Source organism: Myotis myotis, unplaced genomic scaffold (genome assembly GCF_014108235.1).
Source record: "Myotis myotis isolate mMyoMyo1 unplaced genomic scaffold, mMyoMyo1.p scaffold_m19_p_3, whole genome shotgun sequence".
NCBI classification, from domain to species: Eukaryota; Metazoa; Chordata; class Mammalia; order Chiroptera; family Vespertilionidae; genus Myotis; species Myotis myotis.
In genome coordinates, this window is record NW_023416335.1 from 5959128 (window position 1) to 5985505 (window position 26378).

General features: G+C 50.7%; 1 protein-coding gene across 1 annotated transcript in view; it reads right to left on the reverse strand.

The window, feature by feature from the left end:
* ENPP6 (ectonucleotide pyrophosphatase/phosphodiesterase 6) overlaps positions 1-26378 on the reverse strand; it is a 73686-nt gene that overhangs the window by 25902 nt on the left and 21406 nt on the right. Inside the window, exon 2 of the mRNA XM_036301576.1 lies at positions 13558-13737. Coding sequence (XP_036157469.1) covers positions 13558-13737 — 180 coding nt within the window. The remainder of the gene's footprint in view (positions 1-13557; positions 13738-26378) is intronic.

Below are 26378 nucleotides of genomic sequence, written 5' to 3' on the forward strand. Positions count from 1 at the left end.
CATAAGGCAGGAGAGGGCTGAGCCATTTCAGTTTGAGTTAGTTGGGTACATTCATTGAGCACCTACTATGAACTAGTTGCCATGTTCAGGCGAGGTGGAAACAGGCATTTATCAGCCGGAGTCTCCAACCCGGAGCATCCCGGAGAGGAGTCCAGTGGGAGGAGACATACAGGAAAACAGTGTACTGCGTGAAGGCTGAGTGAAATGCACACTTACTGGGTGGTGAGGGGCACCTCCTCCTGGAAGCCTTCCTTGAATGCCCATGTTGGGCTCAGTCGCACAGACTGCATCTAGCCAATGCGTCGGGGGCTGGGAGTGAAGGTGGGAAAGAAAGGGACATCCCCAGCAAAGAGCGCAGCAGAAGCAAAAGTTCAAAGTTAGACACAATAAGGTGTGTGTGGAGAACTGTCAGCACAACACAGCCCCAGACAGGGGGTGTCAGGAGACCAGATGGCGAGCTTTCCTGTAGCCCAGGGAGAATGATTTCCAAGGTGGAAGTGAGTCAAAGTGGGACAAGTTGGGAATGTAGGGAGAAGGGAGTGTCTCTGTCAAGAATCACATTAACTCCACTCCTGGGTACGTCTGGTTACAGCTGGTAGCCATCTGGTCTGTAGCTGGTTACAGCTGATTTATTAGCAGGTGGGGCAGCCCCCAAGAAGAATTCCTTCATCCGGCATACCGGAGCAAGCTTGGAGTGCTCCGTGGAGACGCCATCCCGCCCTGGCTGATATCATGGGTGCAGGGAGAGCAAGCCTATCTAAGGGAGGCCCAGAAGCCAGGAAGCTGCCTGCCCAAGACTCGTTTGTTGGTATCTGCTTCTGGCACATCTGACATATAGTTATGTGAGTTTGCAAGCAATGGAACAGGCTAGAGGCCCTAAGAGTAAATCCTGCCTGTGGGCTCTTGGAAAATATTCCTCATTGGAAGAAATGCCAGTGGGATCTTGGCCAGTTATAGCACTTAAGATACCTGTGTTTCATCAGTTGAAGGTTAATTTGTGAATGTTTATTCTTCTCTCAAAGATAATTTAGTCAGCCAGGTATGAGTGGGCCCACACTTTGTATCTACTCTGTGCTCAGGGTCAACAACCCAAATGCAAGCAAGACACCGCCTATCCTACAAAAGATTACCAGCCTTACACAGTGTGGCCAGGTATCTGCGTCTGGCACATCTGACATATAGTTATGTGAGTTTGCAAGCAATGGAATTTTGACCAGGCTTTTGCAGGTAAAGCAAACTGCATTGAGAAGTTTTAACTTTGGGTGGCGGGCACACTCTGCAATATTTAGATCCTATACGATCATGCTGACCAAAAGCACTCAATACATTTCATATATAAAAAGCTGCACACTTTTTTGTGTTTGTACATTAATATCAAACCATAAGTGTTTTGTATAATAATTATGTTTGTTAATATTATCAATCATATATTCTTTTAATGCTTTGTTGGATTAAAATGAATCTGGATTTAATATTGGCATAGCTATACAGTTCACCTGAGAAATGTAAACTTGCCTGGGTTAAAGGATGATGTAAAAAAGTTTTATTGATTACACATAGAATTATATAGTAAAGTTAGACACTATGTGTGGCAATGTAGACCTGTAGTAACACTGTTATGGATGTTTCTATTTTTAAAAATTACAATGAATTTTAACTTAAGAACCATGGCAGCATCCTTCCAGAATTGCATTAGTGTCTTCGTGTCTTTCTCAGTTGCATAGTAGCCTGAGCAAAAGTCTCCCTCAGATAATAGGCCTTAAATGCTGTGATAGCCCTAGCTGGTTTGGCTCAGTGGATAGAGCATTGGCCTGCAGAATGAAAGGTCACAGGTTCGATTCCAGTCAAGGGCACATGCCTGAGTTATGGGCTTGGTCCCAGTAGGTGGCGTGCAGGAGGCAGCCGATCAATGATTTTCTCTCATCACTGATGTTTCTATCTCTCTCTCGCTCTCCCTTCCTCTCTGAAATCAATAAAAATAAAATAATTTTTAAAAAGCTGCTATAATTCCTTGATCCATTGGTTGACTCAAAGAGGTAGTGGTTCGAGGGAGAATATCCACTCTGATATTGGGAAGAAGATAACCAGTAAAAGCCAGATGTTCAGGGGCATGACCAACAATACGTAAAATCTTGAAAGGTATATTATTCTCCAAACCTACTTCTCTCCCTTTCACTGGCTTAACAAACCAGCAGGGCACCCAGGAAGAGGAGTGGGGTCATCGGTGACTTCTCCTGGCCCCTGCAGTGTACGGGCATGTGTACTTACTGATATGCTTGAAGGCCCTGGGGTTCCCGCTGTGCCAGATCACAAAGGGTTTCAATTTGCATCCTGCAACATTGCCCCCAAGCAAGACTGTTATCCTGTCCTTAAAAGCCCTGAAACCTGATACTAACTTGGCCTCCTTATGGATGAAAGTCATTTCTGGCATTCATTTCCAGATTAGGGGAGTTTTATCAACTTGAATATTTGCTTTGGCAAGTAATTATCCTCCACAGTCAGCTTATCTAGAGTTTCCCAAAATTCTTCAGCTGCCTTCACATCAGTACTCCAGACTAACCCCTCACGTTCACACTACGTAATTAATAACGATTCTTGAATCATTTAAGCCACCCAGCGCTAGCAGTCAATTCAGCATTGTAGGTGGGTCCAGCCTTTTCTCTCAGAACTGCAGGCGCTTTGCCTTGGCCATGGTCGTCACAGTGCTGAGAGGAAAATGGTCCTGTGGCTGGTCTTTGATCCGGGTCATTAGAAGTTTCTCTGTCTGATATGCGCCCTTCTCACCTTGGTCTCATGGCCTTCAGACCCTTTAATGAAGCAAACCCTTTAACAGCTTCCATCGCTATCTTATTCTTCAAGTTCGTAGCTATGGTGGAAGGGACATGTGTGGCTGAAGAGCAATAACCATCACTGATTTTCCACCTTTGTAGTCATTAATCACTTTTACTTCATTTCCAGGCCAATCACTCAGCATGGCCTCTTATTAGCAACACTAGTGGCCCGGTGCATGAAATTCGTGCATGGGGGGAGGGGCGTCCCTCAGCCCGGCCTGCACCCTCTCGCAATCTGGGACTGCTGGCTCCTAACTGCTGACCTGCCTGCCTGCCTGATCGCCCCTAACCACTCTGCCTGCCGGCCTGCTCGCCCCCAACTCCTGCCCCCCGCCAGCCTGCTCACCCCCAACTGGCCCCCCCCTGCTGGCCTGATCACCCCCAACTGCCCTCCCCTCCTGGCCTGATCACCCTAGTCACCTCTGCCTTGGCCCCACCACCATGGTTTTGTCCGGAAGGACGTCCGGAAGGTCTCGTGGTCTAATTAGCACATTACCCTTTTATTAGTATAGATTAGCAGTGAATTTTGTATACTTAGGGGCCTTGATAAATTTTAAAACATGAGATTAAATCAAGCACAAGAGAAAATAATGCAATCAAGAGACTCAATGAACCCACGATGTATGAGCCTGCTGCCAACCAAATACAAACGTTGTCAGTAGGAAGATGTAAAGAATAACAGATATAGAAGATGTATCTATATAAAATGTAATAGTTATATAAAGATATGAAGGATTTGAATATTAGTATCAATAAGCTGAATGCAAGTCCTGCAGACATGGTTACTTTGAATATAAGCTATACTTCCATGTGCCCTGAGACAGAACTAGACTCCTACCCAAGTGGACAGAAACAGGGGCAAATGCAATCCTTCTGCTCCCTTGTCCTGTCCAATGGCTTCTCCTTGGTGAAGTCTCAAAAGGAGAAGCAGCCCTAGCTGGTTTGGCTCGGTGGATAGAACGTCAGTCTATGGACTGAAGGGTCCCAGGTTCCACTCCAGTCAAGGCCACATGCCCGGGTTGCGGGTTTGATCCCCAGTAGGGGGCGTGCAGGAGGCCGCCAATCAATGATTCTCCTTCATCATTGATATTTCTATCTTTCTCTCCCTCTCCCTTCCACTCTGATATCAATAAAAAAATATTATTTTTTTTTTTAAAAAAAGGAGACGCATTTCCCTTACCTCGAATCTCCTAACCCAGAATGAATAAATGACAAGGAAAGCAGCCAGCAAGAAGTGACAGCCACGATGCAATAATGTGATGGGAACATGAGCTAGTGAACGGGTGGTTTTAGAGAGAGCAAGGCTAGTTTTGCTTCGTGAATTAGCGCGGGTGCTTGGTCTTGTTCTCCTTGGTGTTTATCTGATGGAAATCAGCAGACTGGAGGGGGTGCTGTATGGATCCCACCAGACAGTTCTCTGCCCAGGAGTCTGTGGGCCCCTTTCTGGAACTACCACAGGGGTCATCTGTGGATGTGGGTGCATGACTCACCCTCGGGGCTGCTGCCTCCAGGCCATTGCTGGGCTTCCCCAGGAGCATGGAGTCTGCTTAGAGGGGGTCATTGCAGGTCACTCCAAGGTGCCTGCCTCTCTGTGCGGGGATCTGTGGGGAGACAGAGGCGATGGCCTGGACCTCTCGGTTTCACAGAACAAATAGGAGCTTCGGAGTGAGATTCCGGTTTCACAACCACTCCAAGGGCATGTCTGCCTTCGCTCCACCTTGTTCCCTCCTGGCTCCCAGGGAAACTGGATGGGAATTACCCTTAATTAGGGTTCATTTTTAGGACATCGTCTCATCTCTGTCTAGAGTCCACCTTCCCACTGATATTTCCACCTGAGGCTGGGTGAGTAACCTCTCCTACAACCTCATGAATATGCCCTGAGGAGAAGACAGAGTTACAGGGAACTTACAGACAACCAGAGGGCCACCTTTGTGCAAAATGAATGAATGAATGAATGAATTAGACATTTTTTCAGCCCAGCCAGTGTAGCTCAGTGGTTGAGCATCAACCTATGAACCAGGAGGTCATGGTTTGACTCCTGGTCAGGGCACATACCTGGATTGCCGGCTTGATCCCCAGTAGGGGTTGTGCAGGAGGCAGCCGATCAATGATTCTCATCATTGATGTTTCTTTTTTTAAATATATTGATTTCTGAGGAAGAGAGAGACAGATTGGCTGCCTCCCACATGCCCCACAATGGGGACCGAGCCCACAACCCAGGCATGTGCCCTTGACCGGAATCGAACCTGGGACCCTTCAGTCCACAGGCTAATGCTCTATCCATTGAGCCAAACAGGCTAGGACTCATCATTGATGTTTCTGTCTCTCTCTCCCTCTCCCTTCCTCTCTGAAATCAATAAAAAAATATATTTATAAAAAGGCATTTCTGCAAAACACTTAACTTCCATCATCAGAAAATTATTTTAATATACCCATTTTATCACAACATCACTTGACTGCCATGGGCCACACTGTCCAAATAAATATGCAAATCAATGATGTCTACAAGGCAAGCGATGCCCTATGGATGCCTCACATCAAATCTTTTTATTTTACAGGTGAGGGCGGAAAAGCCACGGATGGGAGAAGTGAACGTCCCAATGTCTCCCTCCCTGCCGGCTGGTGGCCAGCTCTCCCAGCCCTGGGACATTCTCGCCGTGCCCACAGCTTCCCCACAGGAGCCTGGCTTCCTGGCAACTCTCTCCAAGGACCACCAAGGGGATCCCATAAAACTCACATTCCCCCAACTTCCTAGAGCACAGGTCTCACCTTCCAAGCGCTTGCCAGCTTTGATACATCTTGTAACAATAAGCCCCGAGAGCTGCATTTTCTGTGATGGGAGGCAGGTGTACAATTGTTGAATCCATGTCTCAAGAGAGCTTATTAAAGCAGCTAAGCCAATTAACTCACTTAGAAACATGGAACCTTTTCCAGGAAAACGCAGGAGCTTGTGGGAACAGGTCCGGGGCGACAGGGGGGCCTTTGATCCCCAGGGTCAGGAGGGCCCACGGGGCTGGGAGACCTCTGGCGGCGTCTCTCTTCTGATGGAGAAGAGGGTGGTGGGCGGGCCCCAGCACAGGATGCCGCTGAAGACCGGCCTTGTGTGCAGGGGCAGGGAGCCAGCCCAGGCAACAAAGGAGATGAGAAGCAACGCGTCCATTACAGCAGATTCCAAAGCCTCAACGAACGTGCCTCAGTGGCACCAGAGGTGACTAACGGGGAGCCGGGGTGAGAAGAAGCATGTGCCTCCCCCCCGCCGAGTCTCCGCTTAGAAGTCGGTGGTGACGCTACAGCAAAGCATGATGAGGGCCAAGGTGGGGTTTCCCCTCTGCACCTGCTGGTTGGCTTTCGGTGGGAAAGTCTCCGTGCCGGGATAGGGCCTGCCCTCCCAGGTGGAACCAGGTGAGGAATGATGCCCCTGGGGGCCCTCAGATAGGCTATTGGGGCTGAGGCAGGTGCTGTGCTTCCGATCACCCAAATCTTACAACTGATCACATGAGTGCAGCGAGCTCATGCTGGCCCACGGGAAGCCGTCTTGACCTCTGCCCCAGAAGGTATTCCCAACCAAAGCCTCCTTCTCCAAACGGGTGCTTTCCTGGGGTTTGGACCACAACAGACCGGGCCAACTCAGGATGCAACATGCTGTCGATTCCTCTGCTGCAGAGCTGAGCCCTGCAGCTGGCTGCTGAGCTCTGGCACCTGTCCAGGGACTCCCCACCCCCAGCCCCTCAAATCCGAGCCTGTGATCTCCAAGTCTGACAAATGGCCCTTTCCCATGTGTCTGAGGAGACCTTGGACCTGACCTGTGAGGTGGTTCTGGGTTACTTCCAGGAACCCTGGGACCAGGAGTGAGTGCTGTGTGTGGGGGCCCCGCAACGTCACCCCTCTGCCGCCCTGGGGCCAATAGCCAGAGGCCAGTCTAGTGCCCACACTGCCCAATGGCGAGTGCCACCTCTGCGTGTGGTCGTGTGTATGACGTACCCTGTCCGTGGTCTCTGCCTCCCAACCCTGACACATGAAAAAGCCAGGCTTTGGCCTCCTTTCCTTCTCCGATGACAAAGTGACCAGCTCCAGCTGCCCACCCCTTTTCTGGAAACACCCCCTCCTATCCCTTAGTTGCCCTGAATTTTCTTGGCGAGTTAAAATAGGGCTTGTGCTCACTCTGTGCTCTTTGCTGCAGGGTATGTTTGAATTCCTGATGTGAATTCAAGAATTTTTCTTTGGGGCTAAGAGTGAGCTGGGGGGGCGGGGGGGCGCACTCCCCTGTGTCTCATGAAAACGGACATAGGCTAAGCTCTCGTTCTGGAATCTGGGGCAGAGGATGGACTGAGCATCTACTCTGGTCAAATACTCTACATATCTTGTCTCATTCACATGCCCAGCAAGCCTGCGAGGTGCATCTGGTCATCCCTGTCGGACAAATGATGAAACTGGAGCACAGGTCAAGTGGCGGTCCCAGTGAGGAGGTGGCTGAATTGGTCCAGGAGGCACGTTCCGGCTCTTTTCTCTAAATTCCCCGGGGTTCCCCCAGTGCCCCAGCGACGTGCTGAAACACAGCAGGAGAACAGGAGGGGGCAGAGCTCTCTGCACACAAAGGGCTTGGTGGGGGAAGTGCCACCTCGGTCCCAACACGCGGAATCAGACAGCCGCCGGCCCCCACCCGGCTAGGAGAGGCACGGCAGAGGGCACCGACCAGGAGGTGTTTGGCACCAGCCGAGACTGTGGCACAGCCTGGGAGGAGTGGGTGCCGGTAACGGCCCTCAGCCACCAAAAGCCAAGACTCCAGCATTCTCTACGAGGACAGGTTCACTACAGGAAGTACCAACTTTGGGCCCTTTTCTCCATCCTGTCAGGACCTCTTCCTCTGGATCCCCCTCCCCTGCTCTGGGGAGTTGCTGGCAAATGTGGGGAGGCCATTGGTGCCACAGGAGCACAAGACCCTCCCCAGCCTTGGCTCAATTTCTTAATCCCCAATCCAATCCATCAGCAGGTCCTGGAGATCCACCGATTTCTCACCACTTCTGTGGTCCTGGTCCTAGCTAACCTCTCCTCTTTCCTGGGTCCGAGCAATAACATCCTAACTGGTTGGTCACCCCTTGTCCATCCATGGTGGATGTCTACATTCCATTGTCCATGCTACAGAGCAGTCTTGTCAACATGCCAGTGTGATACTGTCACCTTCCTTCTTAAAGATTTCCAATGACTTCTTATTCCTCCCACGATGAGAACAAATTCTTCAGCTCCAACCAGAGAGCTTGGCCTGGCCTCAGCTTCTCTCCGCCTCACCCACACTCCATCCTCCCTCCCTTCTCAGTTTCCTCCGTGTGTCTCCCATCCCATCCAGGACTTCAGCACATGCTGTCCCCTCAGTCTGGATGCTCTGTCCCACCCAACACCCTCACTCTCGCTTCCCCACCTTAGCCACCCTCTCAGGTGTTGAGTCACGCTCCCAGATGAAACCAGATCCCTTATAGATGATGCCATGATGCAATATGCTTTCCATGATCATGCCTTGAACAAATGCACCTTTACATTTACGTGGGCTAATGTGAGATTATCATCTGTCTCTTTGACTGGATGGTAAATTCTCAGGGGCTGAGAAAAGCCTGTAGCTGGTTTTGTTCATAGTTGTCTCCTGAGAGCCTGTTCCCGGGCCTTGAGTCACACCCTTGTAAGATGTTTTATGAAGAAACACATTTTCTGTGATTTGTGAAGAAGGCAAGTTCATCCCTGGATTTCTCTTTAAGGTTTTCCAATTCCATCTGGATGCCGCTGAGAGACTCTGAGCTCTATTGGCCAACATAAGATCATCTTACAAAAGAAGGTTGGATGTGGCTGGGTAGCTATGAAAACTTTCCAACGCTGCAGGAATTGCTTCTGCAGACAGCAGTGCAGAGAGGCAATGCCTCCTCAACTTCCCTGCAGCAGAAATGGTTGCTGTTCATAGCAGCACTATTTACAATAGCCAAGATCTGGAAACAGCCCACGTGCCCATCAGTAGATGAGTGAATAAAAAAGCTGTGGCACATTTACACAATGGAATACTACGCAGCTGTGAAAAAGGAAGGGTCTCTTACCCTTTGCAACAGCAGGTATGGACCTGGAGATTAACATGTTAAGCGAAATAAGCCAGTCAGAGAAAGACAAATATCACATGATCTCACTTATATGTGAAATCTAACACAATAAACCGACAAAATAGGTCCAGAGACATGGATGCATGGAACAGACGGATAGCAGATCTCAGAGGAAGAGATTAACCAAAGAACATATATGCATCTAAGCATAGCATATGGACACAGACAATAATGTAGCAAGGGCTTGGGGAAGGGGAATATCAATAAAAAAACAAGACTATTAAATGGTTGACGCCTAGAAATCCTGCTTCTGAAACTCACTTCTTTGGGAAGACCTCAACTCGAAATGCGAATTTGTCATCTTTTTCTTGCTGACACAGACAACCTTAGTGATGAAGTTTTACCAAAGTTACCCACACACAAAGGGAGTAATTCAAGGCGAATTCAACCCGAAGAGTCTTAGAGAATTTTGACCCACGCCTACTTTTGCCAGACATCATTAATGACAACAGCTTGTGTTTCATTGGATAATTTGGTGAGTTTTTAACGCATGTTTGCATCGCATTTAAAATATCAAATCAATTAGATATTATAGAGACATATGTTGCCATGGAAAACCATTCGGAATCCTCATCATTGTGGTCTCTTGTATTCCATGAGCACAAAGTTGTGAGTGTAGTATGTATGGGTGTGTTGATCTGGAAAGGGAATCATAGTTTTTATCCGTTTCCTAAAGAGTGTAGGAACCAGCAAACTACATACTCTCCTGGTTCTAAAATTACATACATCGTAAACTCTAATGACAAATTGGGGATGTTATTGGAACATTTAGTGAAAATTTGGATCCCTTGTCTTTGCAATGTCAAATATTGCCTGAAAAAAATTCCACTTGTTACCCAAGTGTTTGAAGTCACATACACAGAGTCAAACGGCTGGGCCATAATGGTAACGCACACATCTGTGTGATTGATGCTGGCTCCTGCTATTCCCTGAGCCTAAGTGTCTGCATCTAAGCACAGCCCAGCTGAAGGTTGTCAGGGATCCACCACAGCAGACAAGGAGAGGATGCTGTGAGCAATCCACAATTCCTGATCAATAGCCAATATGTGCCTCCTTACGTATCCTGATGAAATCACCTTGCTTTTAACAACTAGAACTTGATAGAAGCGGAGTCAGATACCCATGGTTAACTCCCCACCCAGCTCACCTCTGGCAAGTGGGTGAGGGGAAGCGAGGTGGAAGTGTGTCTTTCACCCACATAGAAGGTGTCTTGTTCATCTGAACACCTGCTCAGGACAGGAAGAGGCCAGTAGAAGGGTCCAGACAGCACCCAGCACCATCCCAGAGCCACACGGAGGATTGCCCTCACGTCCTCCTGATTGCGAGGCTGTAGGGAGTTAACATTGCAAAATGCATGTGGAACGAAGTGGAACTTAGATTCTTTAGGCTCTCACTCCAAAGAGTCTGAGCCACAGGCTCCTAAAAGCTTTCTATTTTTTGTTCCTTTTTTGTATTTCATGAGAGCCATACGAATGAGCTTAAAAACCACCACCACTGTGTAAGGTAGTACTGATGGTCCGGAAAAAGCGCCCTTCTGCTTTGGGTTACTCTCCACGTGAAGTGAATACGGAGCCTCTTCCTTCTCCCCCTCAATGAAATTCCTTGGACCTCAGAGCACAAGGACAGGGCAGGGGAATAAAATCCGTGAGGGAACCCGGCTGGCGTGGCTCAGTGGTTGAGCGTCAAGCTATGAACCAAGATGTCACAGTTCGATTCCCGGTCAGGGCACATGCTCAGGGTGTGGCCCAATTCCCAGTGTGGGGTGTGCAGGAGGCAGCCGATCAATGATGCTCTCTCATCATTGATGATTCTATCTCTCTCTCCGTCTCCCCTTCTCTCTAAAATATATTTAAAAAAATAAAAATAAAATCAGTGAGGGACACACCGTCAGCTCTTACCCTTTGCAAAACATTACTAGGCCCTAGTCATGCAGTTCCTGGCCAGTTTCTTTGGACCTTCCCAAAGGAATATTCCATTTCGGGCCTGGGATCATGTCCCGAGGCACATTTCTCCCTGCGCAGCTCAATGGCACCACTGGGTGGGGTAATAAAGGGTCTGTTTACAATATTCTCTTTCTCAGGACTGGAGGTGCGGTGTTTTGGACTCCCCACCACTGATCAATTTTTCAGTCTGCTGCTTTATCTACCTGACAGGAAGACTTGAACTCCTGCCATTTCTAAATTGCTCTTCTAAATATTGACTTAATGGCGAGACTCAGAGTGTCATAACACAGCTCACTGGCGCAATGAAGGTTTTCCAGGCCTCCTCGAGGGGTCTGCGCAACGTCCTGCGGGACCAGGGAAGGAAGAGGAGGATTCGAGAAGAAAAACAAAATTCAGCCATGTTTAGAAGAAATGCCACCGCACTTCGCTTCATCTTCCGGAGACAAATGAACGCTCGCCGTGCTATTAGCTGTGGCTGGAGGGGACCAGGGGGAAGGGGGGAGAGGAGAGCGGTGACCCTCATCCGTCAGCTGTCAGCCAAGGTGCCGGGCCATCCTGGCGGGCCGGGCGGCAGGGCCTTCGGAGATAGCGGCCACTCAGCCGCTATCTGTGTCTCCCGTTCCGTGGGACTGGACAGTGTGGAGGAAACCAGAGACTTTTCATCCAATTCTTATCAGGACTTCACCATGGCGAGGTCTTTTGCGAGTCCCCATGTAGGTCACTGGGGAAATTCTAGGAGGCTAGCCTTTCGGCTTCTTTCCTCCTGATAGTTAACACCATGAGCTGATCTTAAGGCGTCGCATCGCATTAGCTGTTGAACTGTGAATCAAAGGGAGCGACTGGCCCTTTCGTGCCCTTTGAGGAGCTGTTTTGGAGGAGCAACAAGATATTTCACATGCAAATTAGCTTTGAGGTTTTGTAGATACTTGGTGATATAGAAATTCAAGTTGTTTATTATCATTAAGGAGCCAGATTCTCCAGGATGAGATCAAGAATAATGCTCTGTGACTGCTCACGAAGAGCTCAAGTTCCAAGACCAGAGTGTTAGGTTAAGCAGATAAGCGTGGAAGAGGGCCCTTGGCGGAGGGCAGTGCTCTCCCCAGGCCCTTGGGTTTGCTCTAAGGTGGTCCCCGAGGCAGCACGCCCAACCTGCACTCTCCTGTGTCTGCATGTGGACCCGTGTTGGTTTGTTTTTTTGGTTTTTTTAAAATAATGATTTCTGAGAATGACCTCAAACTGCAGCACAAGCTTTTGGCCTCAGACCTCCCTGCATCGGGCTGACCCACGAGCTTGGCTGCTCCAGCAAGTCTGATCCGCCTGGCTGATGCACTGTCTTGTCTGCTTGATCTCACATCCAACTCCGTGAAGAAGTCGAGTCCCCATTTAACGGTAATGGAGCTCTCTGAAGCCCCTCCTTTGCCCAAAAGCTTCTTACCATATCAGCCAAGGGAGCTGCGACGGACACAATCCCAGGTGTCTTCTGGGGAAACTCTAGCACTCCCCCTGAAACTGTGTCTGCCTGTCCTTCTGCCCAGTTTTGGATGAATGCAGCCTGCTCCCGCCTTCACCGCTCCCCTGTACATGCCGGGCTCTGCTCTGGGGCACTTTCAGGGCACTCGCCACAGCATGGCTCTCCATCGTCTCCATCTGTTTGTGTTCTACGCTCCTCTGAGAGCTGGCATAGCCTGGAGCGCCCTGAGGAGCTCTCCACGTGACCACCTCCATCCAGCATCTTCCAAACTCCGGCTGAAGGCCACACGCTCAGTGTGGGCCGTCTGTGATTCAGCCTTGGCTTACTCATCCTCCTCTCCACTTTCTGTCGCCGTCCCCCACCACCCGCCATGCTCTCACAATTCTATCGGGCCGCTGCTGCCCTCCAACCCAAGCCAATGAGACCCCCTCGGCCGCTTCTCCCTATCTATCCCTTCATTTCTTCTAGACCCTCCCTGAGACCTTCTTCCACATGGCAATCATCGGCGCTGCACCATTAAGAATTAGGGAGACAGTGTCTACAGCCATGCCCATGGGAAAGTCAAATTGCACACTTACCTGAGAACAAATCCCACCAGTGGGAAGACAATGCGAGGTTGATTATCACTGAGTCCTCTCATCCTTAATGAAAGATTTTCGACTGCTGAGATGAGAGAATCCTGAAGACGCCTTAGAGAAGCCAGGGCAGCTTGCATGGTTCCTTACCTCATCGCAGTAAGTAAAGTAATTTAGTTTTTCATTGACTATTATTTCAAGGGGCTTCATTAAATACACTACTGACAGTTGTAAGTGCTTTGAATCATCTTTTCAACACCATAGAGGAGCTCAAAATCTAAAGAAACGGTATGCCAGATTCTCTTGCCAGGCAAGTAAGCACGCCGTGACTATCTCTCGTGTGTATCTAAGATTTAGCGCCGGAAAAGGCATGATAGACTACAGCAGCACTGCTGAACCAGGGGGATCTGGAAATGGCATCGTGCCTGGTCTGGTGTTAGAGAGTTCAAAACAATTTTTTTATACAAACATGCTCAAAAGCAATCCTTCTTGAATAAAGATCTCATTTTCCAAACCCTGGCCTGGTCTTCACACGTGTCACCCGCATCCTTTGTCTTTGGAGACTCCACGTTGTTTTGAGATGTGGGTGGATGTACTCACCTGGCCAGTAGTACATGTGGACCTTCCTTTTGGCTTTGGTCAGGGTGACCCAGAGAGGTTCTGATCCATTCCACCAGAGAGGCATCAGGCTGTCTTTGTTGACACCGATGTCAAATGACTTATTGCTGTTGGAGTCCCACATGTAGTTCCCGGTCATCTGGTGGACCTCAGAATGTCTGCCTGCAGTAAACAGAACACACGCTGTCGTTATTGTTCTGGGATTTTTATATTGTACTAGTGACCTGGTGCACGGATTCGTGCACATTGAAAGGAAATTAATTAGGTGGTGGGTGGGGCGGTACTGGGCTAGACCAGCTGAAAATGCCCTGGAGCCAACATCCCGTGGCCTCTCCCCAGCGTCTGCAGAGTGTGCAGGGTCCCTCTGGCAGGTGGGGTCCCTCTGCCTGGCCTGCAGGGATTGGGCTGAAACTGGCTCTCTGACATCCCCTGAGGGGTCCCAGAGTGCACTCTGCAAAGTTGTTATTGTACAGGGTGTGGAATGCAAACACAAGTGTGCAGTAAACGAGATTCAGGGCTGACAGCGCCCCAGCAACAACATAACCCACGGCCGAAGGTGGAACCACCCAGGGAGAACTGCCACTGCCAAGTCACTACAGCTCGGCAGCTTCTCTGTTGAACATCTGCCCCCTGGTGGTCAGTGCGCATCATAGCAACCAGTTGGACAGGCGGAGGAACACTTAACATATTAGCCTTCTATATATATAGATAGATTTATATATATAGATCTTTGTTTTCGGTTTATAAAAGCTGTTCAACCACACTTAGGAAGTATAGAGCAGCATAAAGATTGGCGTTGGATTTTTTTTTTAACATAGATGTTTCTTCTCTCTCAGTTGTACCATAATGGCACACAACAGAGTGAGAAGTCCAATAATTGATCGAGGATGGGATCATTTTGTGTGAAGTCAATCTGCCAAGTCTAAAGCTATTTTTAAGTTAAACTGAGGATGCTGTGTGCAAAATGTGACCCATTGTTCCTGGCTTGAAGTCTGAGTATGAATCTGAGTGGAAATGGCAGACTCCTGTGGGACTTGGGTTAGGGTCTCTCCCGAGCACTCCCACACCCCTTCCAGCTGGTGATCTTCCTGCGAGATCACAAGCAGATGCTATGGGGCTCGTTCCCTTTCTTCCTGTAGAAGGAAAGTTACCGCTTCCACACTGAACAGTGACAGAACCTGTGGCACTTGGAACAGAACGGCGAAAAATAGATTCAACACCAAAAAACAACGGTCCAAATGGAGTGTTAGAGACACGGCGGTTGCTTCTGTTGGGCACGGCTCCGTCCCAGAAGAGAAGCCAGAAGCGAAAGACACACGCGCTTGGACGCCTCTGAAATACGAGGCTTAAATTATTTATGCTGCGGCAATCTGTTACATCTTTAAAGTAAAAATAACACAAACATTGGCAAGTGCATCAAAAATTGCTGCAATTTTCGTGAGCGTCACTTGGCACGGGATGAAGCGTGCTTCCTCGAGCTGACTACGCTCAGTCAACGCGGGCTTTTGTTTGTTTGCTGCTGCTGTTTCTTCTTCACTGTCCCCACCCCAACACACACACACACGTACACACACACTTAATTTTAAACAAAAACAAGGAAAAAACATAAAATACAATTTTGAACATGTGGAAACCCCACATATCATAAAGGAAAACCTTTTATTCCATCACAGAAGCCCGGGCATTGCACAAGTCATGCTTTGACTTTAAAGCCCAGAGACCCACACAGGGCGGGTTCTTTTACCCAGAGCTTTTCCGGAACCAGCGCTTCGTCCTTTTATGAGTTAAAGGTCTCCGCGTGTAGAGGGGAGTTCTTCCAACAAGGCCCCCTCGGCCCCTGTTTGGAAAGTGGGTTTCACTCTCCTGGTGGCTTGAGCATGGGGTGGCAATGGGAGGCTGTATTCGTCAAGGGCTTACTCCCATCACCATGCGGGGCTGGTCCCCGGCGCATCCCTCCGGCCTGGGAAGCTTGCCTGGCGAGGAGGCAGCAGGAAATGGAGCCCCACCTCCTCGGCGGCTCTGTGGCTTCTGCTGAGCGGACTTTCCTTCCGCGACGGGTGACGACTGGCAGCTGGGCCTGTGTCAGTCTGAGCTGCACGTGCTCGAGCTGGTTTCTCACCTGCCCTGTCTCTCTCGCTCGTTCGTGTGTGTTGCCAGGGTGAGCGTGGTGGGAAAGAACAGAGCAAAACAAAGTGCTGGCTTCTGCAGCCCACAAGCTCTGACCTCAGTGTTCCACCTGGCCCTCTCCTTTTCTACATCTGCAACTCTTCTTCTTTATAAACATATGTTTTTATTGGTTTCAGAGAGGAAGGGAGAGGAGGAGAGAGAGAGAAACGTCAATGATGAAAGAGAGTCACTGATCGGCTGCCTCCTGCATGCCCCACACTGGGGATCGAGCCCACACCCCAGGCAAGTGCCCTGACTGGGAATCGAACCATGATCTCCTGGTTCATAGGTTGATGCTCAACCACTGAGCCACAATGGCTGGGCCACCTGCAACACTTCTTGATTTTTCTATGCTTGCGCTCAACAGAGAAACCCTTTGCTCAAGGCTTCGGTGAAGAATTTCCTGATGCCAACACACACCACGCCTCAGGTGGTTCTCAGGTGTGGTGCGGAGGTCAAAGAAGAACAACTCTGTGGGGCTTTAAAATTTGTACCAGGAGACCGAGTGCTCACTGTGAAAAAGGGGGGCAGCTCCTGCAACAGTTAAATGTTTTCCTCCTTTTTTCTCCCTTCTCCCTAACACACAAGAGTTGGTAAACACTTAGGTTCCACAACCAGTAAGTAATTTTTCATTATACAAAAGCTTTCCTAATTTCTGGTATATAATCACTTTTACAAAGTAATACTCATCTTTAATTTCTAAAGCCATTCATTGTGTTTTCCTGGGTCCATGTGTGCTTCCATTGGATGAATGTGGCTGTGTCTACTAGATATAAAAACAGCTGGTTGAGCCCAGCTGGTGTGGCTCAATGGTTGGACGTCAACCCATGAACCAGGAGGTCACGATTGATTCACGGTCGGGGCACGTGCCTAGGTTGCAGCTCAATGCCCAGTGTCTCTCTCATCATTGATGTTTCTATCTCTCTCTCTCACTCTCTCTTCCTCTCTCTGAAATCAATTTTTAAAAACAGCTGGTTGAAACATGAAAAATAAACTTATATTTTAGGCACCTCAATTTATTCCAAACATGGCAACATAAATACAGTTTACACATACTAATGAGGAGCTGGAGACGATTCTTTTAGGACAGATAGGTTTTCACAGAGGCAGCCCCCGGGGAGTTGAGTTCCGAGTTGCAGGCAGGCCTCTGTTCCCCCGCTGCCCCCCCTTGCTGGAAGTCTGGCTTACAACTGAACCAGGCTGAGGGCAGTCTGTCCAGCTCAGGAAGGTGATGGGTACAGTGGGGAGATGCCGGCCAAGTGGTCAGACAGACAACTACTAGCCCACTTCACAGGTGAAGCCACTGAGGCCCAGAGAGTCTCACACTAGGAGGGGTAGTGGACTCAGGCTTCAGCCGGCAGCCTGGCCCGGAGCCCTGGCTCTCCGCCACTGTGACCTCCTGCATGAATCACAGTGTAGGAAGTGGCACTCAGTACAGGTCCCAGCCCTTTGCAAGCCCACGGGAAGGGAGCCGGTGCCCACACGCTGGCTCTAATGCCATCTGCCAACTCCACCCTCCAGACAGGATGACTGCGGACCAGCCTGGTCCAGGGGTGAGGTTCCAGGGCTCCGCCTACTCAGGTAGCAGCTCACCTGGGCCAATGCATGGAGGCGCCGGAGGCCTAGTGAGGCGCAGGAGGGGTCATTACTGAAGGCAAAGGCCTGAGCCCATTTGACAGGTGCCTGCTGATGGCTCAGTGAAAAGACGACCTGGCAGTGTCTGGCCACCGGCCACGTGGTGGGGACTAGTGCTTCCAGCTCCCATCTCGTCGGGCCTCCCATCACCCTAGGAGGCAGACAAGACCATCCTCTGTGCAGGTGGGAGAACTGAGGCTCGGAGTGGCTGGGTGACCCGGCGCGGGCCACGCAGTGGGCAGAAGAGCAGAACCCGGTCCAGCCCAGGCCTCTCTGCCCAGTCCACACCCTCTGGTACCAGCGGCCCTGCAGCCACGTTAATAGCAGGGCCGGGCCGTTTTAATAGAAATGGCCTCAAAATCCAGGTCTGCTTTGGAGACTCTCAAGAAAGTAGCCGCATGGAGTTTCCTGGGTCTCAGAAAGCCAGCCGCACTCCTGTCTCCTGCAGCCCACGCTCATGCGCCGTTAGCGTAAGTATCCTAACGGGGGGAACGCTGCCAGCCCAGGGCACCAACAAAGCAAGAATCTTCCGTTCCCTCTCCCTCCGGAGAGAGTCCAGCTGTGGAAAGAGTTGTCCAAAGCCCTGAACCCTTCGGGTCTCACGCTAAGGAGTGCATTTTGGAGATCGAGTGCATAAACATCACCTCAAATTGACACGGCCTCCGGAAGCAATCGTACCCCGATTCCGAGCCGGCGGCCTGAGCGGGTCCTAGAAGGCAGGCTTTCCCAGGACCAGACTCCTCTGAGCACTTTTCCCTGAGTCTTTGGCGGGTCTGAAGCCTGGTATAGACCCTGGCCAGTACATTTTCAAACAAATACTTTCTATCCAAGGGACTCGAAAGAATGAGCAATGCCCCTGCTCAAAGCCCCTGGCTCACACATCGAAATAGATGTGCTTTACAGATCGCCTCTGCCGGGAACGCATCTTATTTTCTTCACTTGTCCGCAGGCAGAACTTGGCGCGTTAAAGACGTGGTTGCAACTGGGATCTGCATGTTGAGAGAGCAGCTCACAATTTGCTCACCTTCACAGGCAGCTGCCGCGGGATGCGCCAGACGCAGGCGAGACTCGAGTTGGAATCACAGAGATTGCAAGACCGAGATAGCAGGCTTTGATTATTGCGGGAGGTGCAGAGGCAAAAATAAGCCGAAATGTTAAGGAGGGGGAGTCCTTTGATTAGAGACATTCATGCTCCCACTTTCGAGGTCACTGGACTCAAAAGAACGCGCTGATTTGTTTCTCTGGCGGGCGCTGGCTTGGAGCCATTCCTTAACGACTAGAATGCAGGAGAGGAGGCAATGAGTTTCCCGCACAAGGACAAACATGTAAGATTTGGAGTTTTTATGTAAACACGTTTTGGTTTGGGAGAGTGACTTTTTAGCAAAGCTCAAGAAATGTCCAGATAACTGAGTCCACCCTCCCCTCTGTGCGGACTTAGAGGCGAGCTTGAGTTACTTCTTTGGAGACGGAATCTCTTTAGGGCAGTGGTTCTCAGCCTGTGGGTCGCGGCCCCTTTGGGGGTCGAACGACCCTTTCACGGGGTCGCCTAAATACATCCTGCATATCAGATATTTACATTACGATTCACAGCAACATTACAGTTATGAAGTAGCAACAGAAATAATTTTATGGTTGGGGGTCACCACATGAGGAACTGTATTAAAGGGCCGCGGCATTAGGAAGGTTGAGAACCACTGCTTTAGCGGCACATTCCCTCTGCACCGAGTGCTCCCAGCGGCCTCTGAGGATGGGAGGTAGCTGGAGGAGAAAGGCTCCCTCGTGGCCATATAGGTCCTTACACACAGAGAATCCACCAGCACCTCTGTCCTGACCCTCCTCCCTTCTCCCTGGTGATCAAGTGCCCACCTTCCCCACCCTCCACTCCCTCCTGTCCCTCAGGGACATCATTCTGGCTCCAGGCCTCACACTACTGGGGCAGTTACTTTGGCGAAAAACAGTCTCCAGCCCCGTCCCATCCTGTCTGCTGTGGGCAGGCGGAGGCCTTTTTGCATTCTCTTGGGGGGGGGGGGGGGGCGGGGAGACATGACTGGGGAAGGGGAGGGAGGTAAGAATGGGGAGTTCAATTCAGTAAAAAAAAAGGGGGGGGCGGGGCACACTTAGGTTTTGGATCCAAGCCACGCTCTCCAATCTAACGGTACAATTGGTGTAGAACCTGGGATGACCGATGGGTGATCTCCGGCAACACGGACCAGACATCAACATATTATTGGAACAACCGCTAAGGCCAAGAGCTGATACAGAATGATCAAACCCAGCTGTTCGGGAGTGCGAGGCCATCAGCAATACCAGGGCTCTATCTGGTGTGAACCAGCCCAGCCACAGGCCTGGCCCGCCTCGTTTTTCTTTGCTAGAGTGTGTGAGGTGGGATGCCGGCCTATCTACCCTCACTGCCTTGGGCCAGGTGTGGCCACAGAGAAGTGAGGCCAGCCCCTCCCCCCCCTCCCCCCGCCCCGCCGAGTCATGGGAAGAAGAGAACTTAGGTCATCGCGGGGGCCACAGCTCATCTGTTCTGATCCATGGCCAACACGTGAACAAACAAACGGTGTTTGGAATCGGCGCGTGCCTCACTTGATGGTTTGTGCAGAGCACCCCCTTTGGGTGCTCTCAGCATGTGTGAACCGTGCTGAAAGATCTTTTGCCTTTGGGATGGAAGCGCGACTCAAATGCGCAACTCACCACCATGCTTCTGATGGTTTCCCTGTCCAGCCAGTAGACTCCACTGGCATAGAGGATCCTGAGTGAAGGTTAGAAGCACCGGGCAGGGTGAGAACAGGCAGGAAGGGGGGGCGGGAGCTACGAGAAGCGTGGGGCCCAGCAGAAAGCATTTTGGAGCCCAACACACTAACGTGTGAATCCTGTGCCCACGGTGGGACCTCACACGGCACTTAACGTTAGTGGGAAATGGAAATAACATGCTCTCTCGCCGGGGCCAGTCATTTGGGGCAGGTAACGTTTCACACGGTGTCTGGAACATTTGGGAAACGCCACCTCACCCCCCTTTGAAGGGCGATGTTATCAGCCGGATGCAGTGATCAATGGTTTCCAGGGAGAGAGGAGGCTGGGCAGCCTGTTTCCTACTTTGTATTTGTACAGCACAGTCTGGGGAAGACTCTCAACATTCTTGATGGGAAAGGAAGGAAGCCTTACCGCATTTTGCTCCGGACAGTTTGCCAGAGGTGAGTCCCAAATTCAGAAAAGGATTACCCGGCTCACCTTGGGAGAAAGGGCAGCCCCCTCCCACCCCACCCCACTACCACCACCCCCACCCCACCCCTGCGCCGGGGAAATGCCTGGCCTGACACTGCCCTCTGCTGGCGGCCACAGTACTCACTGTTGGAAGGGGCCCCGGGATTCTTAGAGCTGCCTGTGAAGATGCTAAACCCGCCAAAACTCCAGACTGAAGCAGAGAGCGAGGCCAGCGAGGCTGGGCGACCGCGCACCCAGGCAGCCCCCGCACCCAGGCAGCCCCCCACCCAGGCAGCCCCCCACCCAGGCAGTCCCAGGGCTCCCACAACCTGGGAAATGAGGATCGCCTCTGGACTTTCCTCTCTCTGCGTCTCGTGTTGCCCTCCCCTGTCCTCGTCCACCCCGCTCCTGCGTGGTTACACGTCCCTTTTCCAGATTTGCTGTTTGGTGTTTTATTATCCCCGGCTCCAGCCCTGCATCGCCCTCCTCTTTTCCCTTTTGGTTAAGGTCAGCGGTTTTTTACCCCAGTCGGCAATGGTGCTCCAGTGGACACTTAGCTTCCCTAAGACCCTTTGTCCTTCTAGCCACCCGGCCTGGGGAGATCCCTCCCCCTCCCCCAACGCCTCTCCCACCTCTCCCACCTTTGGGCTGCAGTGTGTGGCAGAGAGTGGACATTTGTCTCAAGCTGTCCCCCCTCCTCCTCCCCCAAACACACACATACACACACACACACACACACACACACACACACACACAGTGGCCCCAGGATCCAGGCGGGGTGGGTCAGACCCTGCCCCCTCCTTCCTCCACTGGGAGGAAAGGCCGCCGGGGTAGACATGCTCCCTCGGGGAGAGACTCAGGCTGTGGTAAAGGTGAACCCCGGGACATCATCACATCACGGCCACAGGAAGGAGCAGCAGAGAGGGAAGAGGCAGGAGGAGGCTCAGCTCCGCCGCAGCTCCACCTGGGCCTCGGGGTGCAGGAGCCACAGAGACCTCTGCCGGGAGCAGCAGCTGGGATTCGGCCCCTCGCCCCTTCTTCACTCTCACAAGTCACCACGTCCCCCATAAACACCAACAGCATCCCAAGGACAGCCTCTCCAAGTGGCAAGTGTCACCGTGAGTGCGACGTTAGAAAGCCTGTGAAGCAGCCAAGCGGAGCCGCACGCTCTCTCCCTGTGCGGGGGGGGGGGGGAGGGGGGGGCAGAGACCCTCCTCAGGATAACACCCATGCACCACCCGCTCCCAACTCACACGAAACCGCATCCGCGTTTGGATTTTCAAATAAGGCTGAACACGGATCGAACCAGAAAGAAAAATCAGACAAATCCAAAATCCAGCCTGTTCACAGGACAACGGGCTGGGCTCTCCAAGAATTCCAACATCACGCGAGTCCAGACAAAACACAAGGGCAAGACGTTTCCCCTTCGTGGAGAGCAAGAAAACATGGCGACCAAATGCACTGCTTGAACCTTTCGGTTTTTTATTTTTAAAAAAGTTATAAAGGACCCTTTTTGGGCAATTGAGGACATGTGGTGACACCAGAGAATATGCCATACACGCTGAATTATTTAGGGGTGAAGGGTCGTGATGTTAGCAATTCACTTTCGACTGGTTCTGAAAGAAACACACACACACACACACACAACAAAACAAAAAACCTGAAACCTATATTTCTCAAGTGACAATAAAGTGAATGTGCCAAATGTTAATGATTAGGGAATCACAGGAAGGACACACAGATATTCCTAACAGTCTGTCAGTGTTCCTGTAGCTTTGAGATTTTTTTATTATAAAAAATGGCTGATAGCCATATGATGAAATACTGTTCAGCACAACGAAGGAACAGCCTGTGGTTACATGTGGGTGAACCTCAAAAATATTATGCTCAGTAAAAGAAGATCCAAGAGACCACACATATGGAATAACTCCATTTGTGTGAGATATCCACAAAAGGCAAAGGTAAGGACACGTGAAGTACATGAGTGGCTGTCTGGGGCCGAGGCGGTGAAAATGGGAATTGCCAATAATTGCGAGGGATCAGACCTCTCAAAGGACGAGACCATGGAGGTGAGGTGAGAACGAGAAAAGAAGGTTAAGGACCAAACTCTGAGCCGCCCCAAGGTGATGGGGCTGACAGAAGAGAAATCAGTGGAAGTTTCTAGAAGTGAAGTTGAGGGGAGGGAGGAAACTCCGCGCCCAATAAAGAGATGGTCTCTAGAGGGCTGGAATGTCCAAAGGTAACACACCACAGAGAGAGGTGGGAAGACGCCATCGGATCTGGCTATCGGCAGGTCGTGGGTGGATGCAGGAAAAGCAGTTATGGTAGAAGGATGCCATTGAAAGTCAAGTTGCAGTTCCTACATTTGCCAGCTCTGGTCGGAGCTGAAGCCGCCTACAGGCCTCCCCGCTTCCGCCCTCACCCAAGTTGGTCCGTGTTCCCATGCCCCCTGGCCAGCGTGGCCTCTCTGAAGTGAAAGTTACGTCACACCACTCCCTGCTCAAACCCACCTCCCTAAGGCATTCCCTGCACTTAGAACAAAACCTGAAGTCTGCACCTCGACCCACAGGGACCTGATGGGGCCTGTGGCCTTCAAGACGGAGATGGAGAGGAGAGTAGACACACGTGAAATTTACTGCGGGAGGTTCCGGAGGACGGGGAGGGAGCAGAACTACGGAGAACCCCTCATTTGTGCGGGTCTGACACTGGTGGAGGCAGATGGAGAAGGAAGGGTTGGGGAGAAAGGACCGTTGCAGTTCTGAGAAATCTGGGACGGATTGTAGTATACGTGTTTGTTTCCGTGGCCCTGCCCAGGGAACGCAGTTCCATGAGGCAGAAACGTTGCCCTGCTTGGTTCCTGTGTGTCTCCGCGCCCTGATGAGTGAACCTCTGGGCTGGGGCGGGAGGCTTTCTGAATAGATGATGAATGAATGATGAACACCTGCAGCAAGTGCCCTGAGAGTATTTATTTAAGGAATGAATGAGACAGGCACGGCTCCGTGAGCTGCGGATAAGGAGTAAGACAAAGTCGTGCTGTCATGGGCATACGTTCTTTAATAAAATAAACGACTCAGTATTGGGTGCTGGGGTCTAACTAATCATTTGTGAAAGCGGGCATGAGTCCTTCCAGTTAACATAAAGGGAGCATGTTCCTGTAGGAGCCAATCCCAGGACTGGGTGTAACATGGCCAGTGGGCCCAGCGGTCTCTGATTTTATTCTAGGGCTCACGCTTTGATTCCAGAAGCCAAGCGTTGTGCCTGAAGCCCTCCCCAGTGCTGCATCCTTACGTAAACGTTAACTGGGCTCGCCTTCTGTGGGCTAAATTTCAAGACTTACAAAGCAAACATTTTCTTAAAATACCAACCCAATTCTATTTAACAAAGTCAAACATTGTCTGAGGCTTTTGCTCCCAGTAAAGAAAGTCACCTCTCCCCCAGCTTCCACTTCCCGTCCTCCCAAGGCCACCTGAGGCCTGGGAGCCCACACTCCTTCCTGCCGCTGGTGGGCACCTGGCCACTCTGTTTGCTGAAGTCACTAGGAGTCCCCTCCTCGGGGCCACACGCGGGCGTCTCCTGTAAGACGGAAAAGGAATACAGAAGAAGCCGCAGGTGGAAGCTGACCCCAAGTAGCTCCAGAGGCCTGAAAACTTAAGAACAATGTGCCCTCAAAAAGACGCAATTCTGAGGACCAACGATGAAGAAAATGCATCGCCACTTAAATGGTGGAGACAGTTCTGAACAAAATAAACTAACAAACAAAGTAGAAACAGACTCATAGATCCAGAGAACAAACGGACTGACAGCCGTCAGAGGGGAGGGACGGGGGGGCTGCAGGGCTGGGTGGAAAAGGTGAAAAGATTGAGCAAAAACAAATGAAAACAAAACCCATAGACACAGACAACAGCATGGTGAGGAGCTGAGGGGAAGCGGGCGGAGGGAGGTAGAAGAGGTATAGGGGGCATTCATGGTGACGGAAGGAGACTGGACTTGGAGTGCTGAACATAGAATACAATATGCAGATGATGTACTGTAGAACTGTACATCTGAAACCTATTTTTTAACCAATGTCACTCCAATAAGTTCAATTTTTTACAAATGTAAAATAAGTAAATAAATAGATAAATACATGGTGGAGACATTTGAAAATGCAGACATGGCCCTGCCAACGTGAGGTCCACTGTAAACCTCCCGGCCACTCTGCATCTCACATGCTTCCTCATGTCATAGGAGAGATGTTGCCTGGAGAAGCCAACCCCTGGCTTTGTGAGCACTTGGACTTGACACCCATAAGATCTAGAAAGATTGATCGGAATCGACGTGACAGGTAGGGTGACTAAGCGAGCAAATGTCCCCGCTGTTCTTTTACAACTTAATCTCCTGGATTTCCCAGCTGCGCCCCACCGGGATGGCCCCGAGCCCACCCCTCGGGCTGTTTCCCCGGCTGAGGCTTGGCGCCCACGGCTCTGCGTGCTGAGCGGCCCGCGGCCCGGCTAGAAAGTGGATTGGAGCTGATGTAATAAATCATCCCTCATGGCTGTGCCAGAGATTTCTCCCCAACGCTGCCCTCCTTCCGTGGCTGCTCCGGTGAGCGGGAGGGGGAGGGGGCCCATTAGATATTTTGCTAAAAAGACGGAAACGCTGTTCTTCGAGGAAATGGGTAGTGAAGGGTGTGATTTTAAATAGAAATTTCTGGCCCAGGTTTCTAATCCCAAAAATCCTACCTCAAGCCAGCCTATTTCTCCCCCTTTTTAAATCATAGCTCGGGGTGTTACCAGGGTGAGGAGCGTGTGCAAAATTCTTCACGCTTGGCTTTTGTTTTTGTTTGTGAAGATAAGAAATCCAGGAGATTAAGATGTAAGAGAACAGCGAGGACATTTGCTCGCTTAGTCACCCTACCTGTCACATTGATTCTGATCAAGTTTCATTTGGAGGACATGCTGTGAAGAGGGGCATGAGGTCACATACCCACCTTGCCTTTCATGGACATGAGCCAAGGCCAAGGACATGAGCAAGCCAAGGTCAGGAAGTTCAGGGGAAGCAGGCCAGAGGTGGTCACAAAAATAGATTAAAAACAGAGACGATGGCCCAGCCAGCGTGGGTCAGTGGTTGAGTGTCAACCTATGAACCAGGAGGTCACAGTTCAATTCCCGGTCAGAATACACACCCGGGTTGTGGGCTCAATCCCCAGTGTGGGGCATGCAGGAGACAGCCAATCGATGGTTCTCTCTCATCACTGATGTTTCTCTCTCTCCCTCTCCCTTCCTCTCTGAAATCAATAAAGATATTAAAAAAAAAGAAGAAGATGATGATAATGTTCAAATTCACTCCTTGGGGCCCTCATCCACCTCATTTTGTCAGGAAAACAAAACCTAAACCTAGAAACACCTTGAGGCCATGAAGTTGAGTTACCACCACAGCCCAGACTAGAACCCAGTCTCTTGCTTCCGGCCTGTTGCTGACCTCACCCAGGTATCTTCAAGGGACAGCACAGAAGTGACCAGACCAGAGCCCAGGAAGGGGCCACCTGAGGGGAGAAGTGGCTGGGCTTGGCAGCGAACTGGAAATAATATATACACTGCGGCTGAGTGGATCCAAGGAGGTGGTGTTTGGCAGAAGCAATGCCTTTTTATTTCTGGTCGTTGAGAAACCCATATTCTCCCGCCGCCCACGAAACCACCTGGCCGTGGAGCTGGGCCAGCGCAGGAGGCCTCTCCCGCCCACGGGCCTGAGCGGCATCGCTGCTGAGGACTTTTCCAGACTCGTTATAAATGGCCTCAGCTCCCAACCCTAAGTCT